The sequence below is a fragment of the Boleophthalmus pectinirostris genome, unplaced genomic scaffold (assembly GCF_026225935.1).
Source record: "Boleophthalmus pectinirostris isolate CB_2022bp ecotype Guang Dong unplaced genomic scaffold, ASM2622593v1 HiC_scaffold_2, whole genome shotgun sequence".
NCBI lineage: Eukaryota > Metazoa > Chordata > Actinopteri > Gobiiformes > Gobiidae > Boleophthalmus > Boleophthalmus pectinirostris.
This window is the reverse complement of record NW_026571152.1, coordinates 11,229,571-11,231,917: the sequence shown is the minus strand read 5'-3', so window position 1 is coordinate 11,231,917 and position 2,347 is coordinate 11,229,571. Positions and strand designations below refer to the sequence as shown.

The 2,347-nt window shown below is 45.5% G+C and overlaps 1 protein-coding gene across 1 annotated transcript in view; it reads right to left on the bottom strand.

Annotated features, from left to right (window-relative positions):
* Nucleotides 1-1,743, bottom strand: part of LOC110174878 (sodium/potassium-transporting ATPase subunit beta-3-like) — a 12,567-nt gene extending 10,824 nt beyond the window's left edge. Inside the window, exons 1-3 of the mRNA XM_020940992.2 lie at nt 1,651-1,743; nt 1,420-1,457; nt 783-1,340 (exon numbers count right to left, since the gene is read on the bottom strand). Of these exons, the coding sequence (XP_020796651.1) occupies nt 783-1,158 (376 nt within the window). The 5' untranslated portion in view covers nt 1,159-1,340; nt 1,420-1,457; nt 1,651-1,743. The remainder of the gene's footprint in view (nt 1-782; nt 1,341-1,419; nt 1,458-1,650) is intronic.
* Nucleotides 1,744-2,347: the final 604 nt, after the last annotated feature.

Sequence of the window (2,347 nt, the reverse complement as noted above, 5' to 3'; positions counted from 1 at the left end):
TACTCCTGCCTCTTGGATTAGGGTTTCTGTTGTTTTTGCTGCTTGTTTAGATTTTTTTTAAATCACCATTTATATTTGGACTCTTATTATTTTATTTATTTTATATTATATATTATTTTATTTATTTTATTGTGATGTGAGACTCCTGTGTCCAGTAAAGTGTCTCAGTAAAGTTTGTGGAAGTGTTTTCAGTTTGGGAGAATCAGTGTAAATCTCCAGGGTTTGTGTTTAATCATGTGTGAATGAAACAAAAGCTGATGAGGAAACAACACGAGAACAGAACAGATGGGACATTTACAGTATGATGAAAATGTCCACAGAAAAACTTCTCTGATGTTTCAAAGAGAACGAGACCAAGTGTGGTCCAAGTGTGGTCCAAGTGTGGTCCAAGTGTGGTCCAAGTGTGGTCCAAGTGTGGTCCAAGTGTGGTCCAAGTGTGGTCCAAGTGTGGTCCATGAGCTGCACAAGAAACTGTCCGTGTCACACAGGTGCAAAAACACACAAACTCACAGAAACTCTTTTTACACCTGAGGTGCTCCTCTTCCTCTGACCTGCAGCTCCTCTGACCTGTGCTTTAAAATCTGAAAAGTCCAGACTCTGGACCATTGAAATCTCCCTTTAAACCCAAACTCTGTGTATCTGGATTCACACGAGCTCCGGTTCTGAAACCCAGAACCTGATTTTACTTTATTGACCAAGACTTAGTTTGGGTTTAGTCCTGGTTTAGTCCTGGTTTAGTCTTGGTTTAGCCCTGGTTTAGTCCTGGTTTAGTCCTGACTTACCCCAGGAGGACTTGGTCCGGCCCAGCACGGCTCCGGTTCTGGGGTTGTAGATAAAACTGCAGAAAGTCTCCTGTGATCTATCCTGGACCTGGTTCTGATGGGTCTGGTCCCTGGTCTGGTCCCTGGTCTGGTCTCTGGTCTGGGCTCCCGTCTGGACCCCGGGTGGGACTCTGGTCTGGATTTTCTCCTGGGTTTTAGCTCGAGCTGGTTTGGGCCTTTGGTTCTTTTGGTTCTTGTTGAGATCTTTGTTTTGCTGCTGGTTCACACTTAATTTGGTCTCGTTTTGATCCTGATTCAAACCCGGCTTGGTTTCATTTTGGTTCAGGTCTTGGTTCAGGGCTTGGTTCAGGTCTTGGTTCTGGTTGGTATGGGACATTTTGAATGTTTTTTTTAGACTCTGAAACAGTCCAACTGTAAAGGCTGGTTTAATCCCGGTTTGGTCCTGGTTTAATCCCGGTTTGGTCCTGGTTTAATCCCGGTTTGGTCCTGGTTTAATCCCGGTTTGGTCCTGGTTTAATCCCGGTTTGGTCCTGGTTTGGTCCTGCTCCTGGTTTAGACCTGGTAGCCATGGATTTCAGAATGATTAAAAAAGAACCGTTGCCATAGCAATGAACAATTTGAAATTTGAATATTTTACCTTTGGAATGTAAAAGTCCAAATGACAAAAACAGGAATCTGAAACAGAACAGAACTTTTAACTCAAGTTTTATACTGAAAAAAATGTCCTGGTTTAGTCCTGGTTCAGACCTGGTGTAGTCCTGGTTTAGTCCTTGTTCAGACCTGGTGTAGTCCTGGTTCAGATCTGGTGTAGTCCTGTTTTAGTCCTGGTGTAGTCCTGGTTTAGTTCTAGTTTAGTCCTGGTTCAGACCTGGTTCAGACCTGGTGTAGTCCTGGTGTAGTCCTGGTTTAGTCCTGGTTCAGACCTGGTGTAGTCCTGGTGTAGTCCTGGTGTAGTCCTGGTTTAGTTCTGGTTTAGTCCTGCTGTGTTGTGTGTGACTCAGTAAAGCTCCTCCTCTTGTCAGGGTTATTGTCCCACCCCTCCCCCCTGCCCCGGGTCTGTGCACGTGTGTGAGAGCGTGCACGTGTGTGAGAGCGTGCACGTGTGTGAGAGCGTGCACGTGTGTGAGAGCGTGCACGTGTGTGAGAGCGTGCACGTGCCGTGGCCTGAAATGTTGTGATGTGATGCTATAAATAGAACTCATTCTATGTGATTTACTTTGACTCTAGAACTGAGGCAGGTCTAGACCAGGTCCTGAACCAGGTCCTGAACCAGGTCTAGAGCAGGTCTTATTATTATTATTATTATTATTATTATTATTATTATTATTATTATTATTATTATTATCACACAACAGTATGTTTTAGATTACTTTGCACTTTGCTTCTTGTTTTCCCCATCTGTCCTCTCCCCTCCCCTTGTGAGCGCACACACACACACACACGAGCGCGCGCACACACACAGACGAGCGCGCACACACACACAGACGAGCGCGCACACACACACAGACGAGCGCGCACACACACACAGACGAGCGCGCACACAGACGAGCGCGCACACACACACA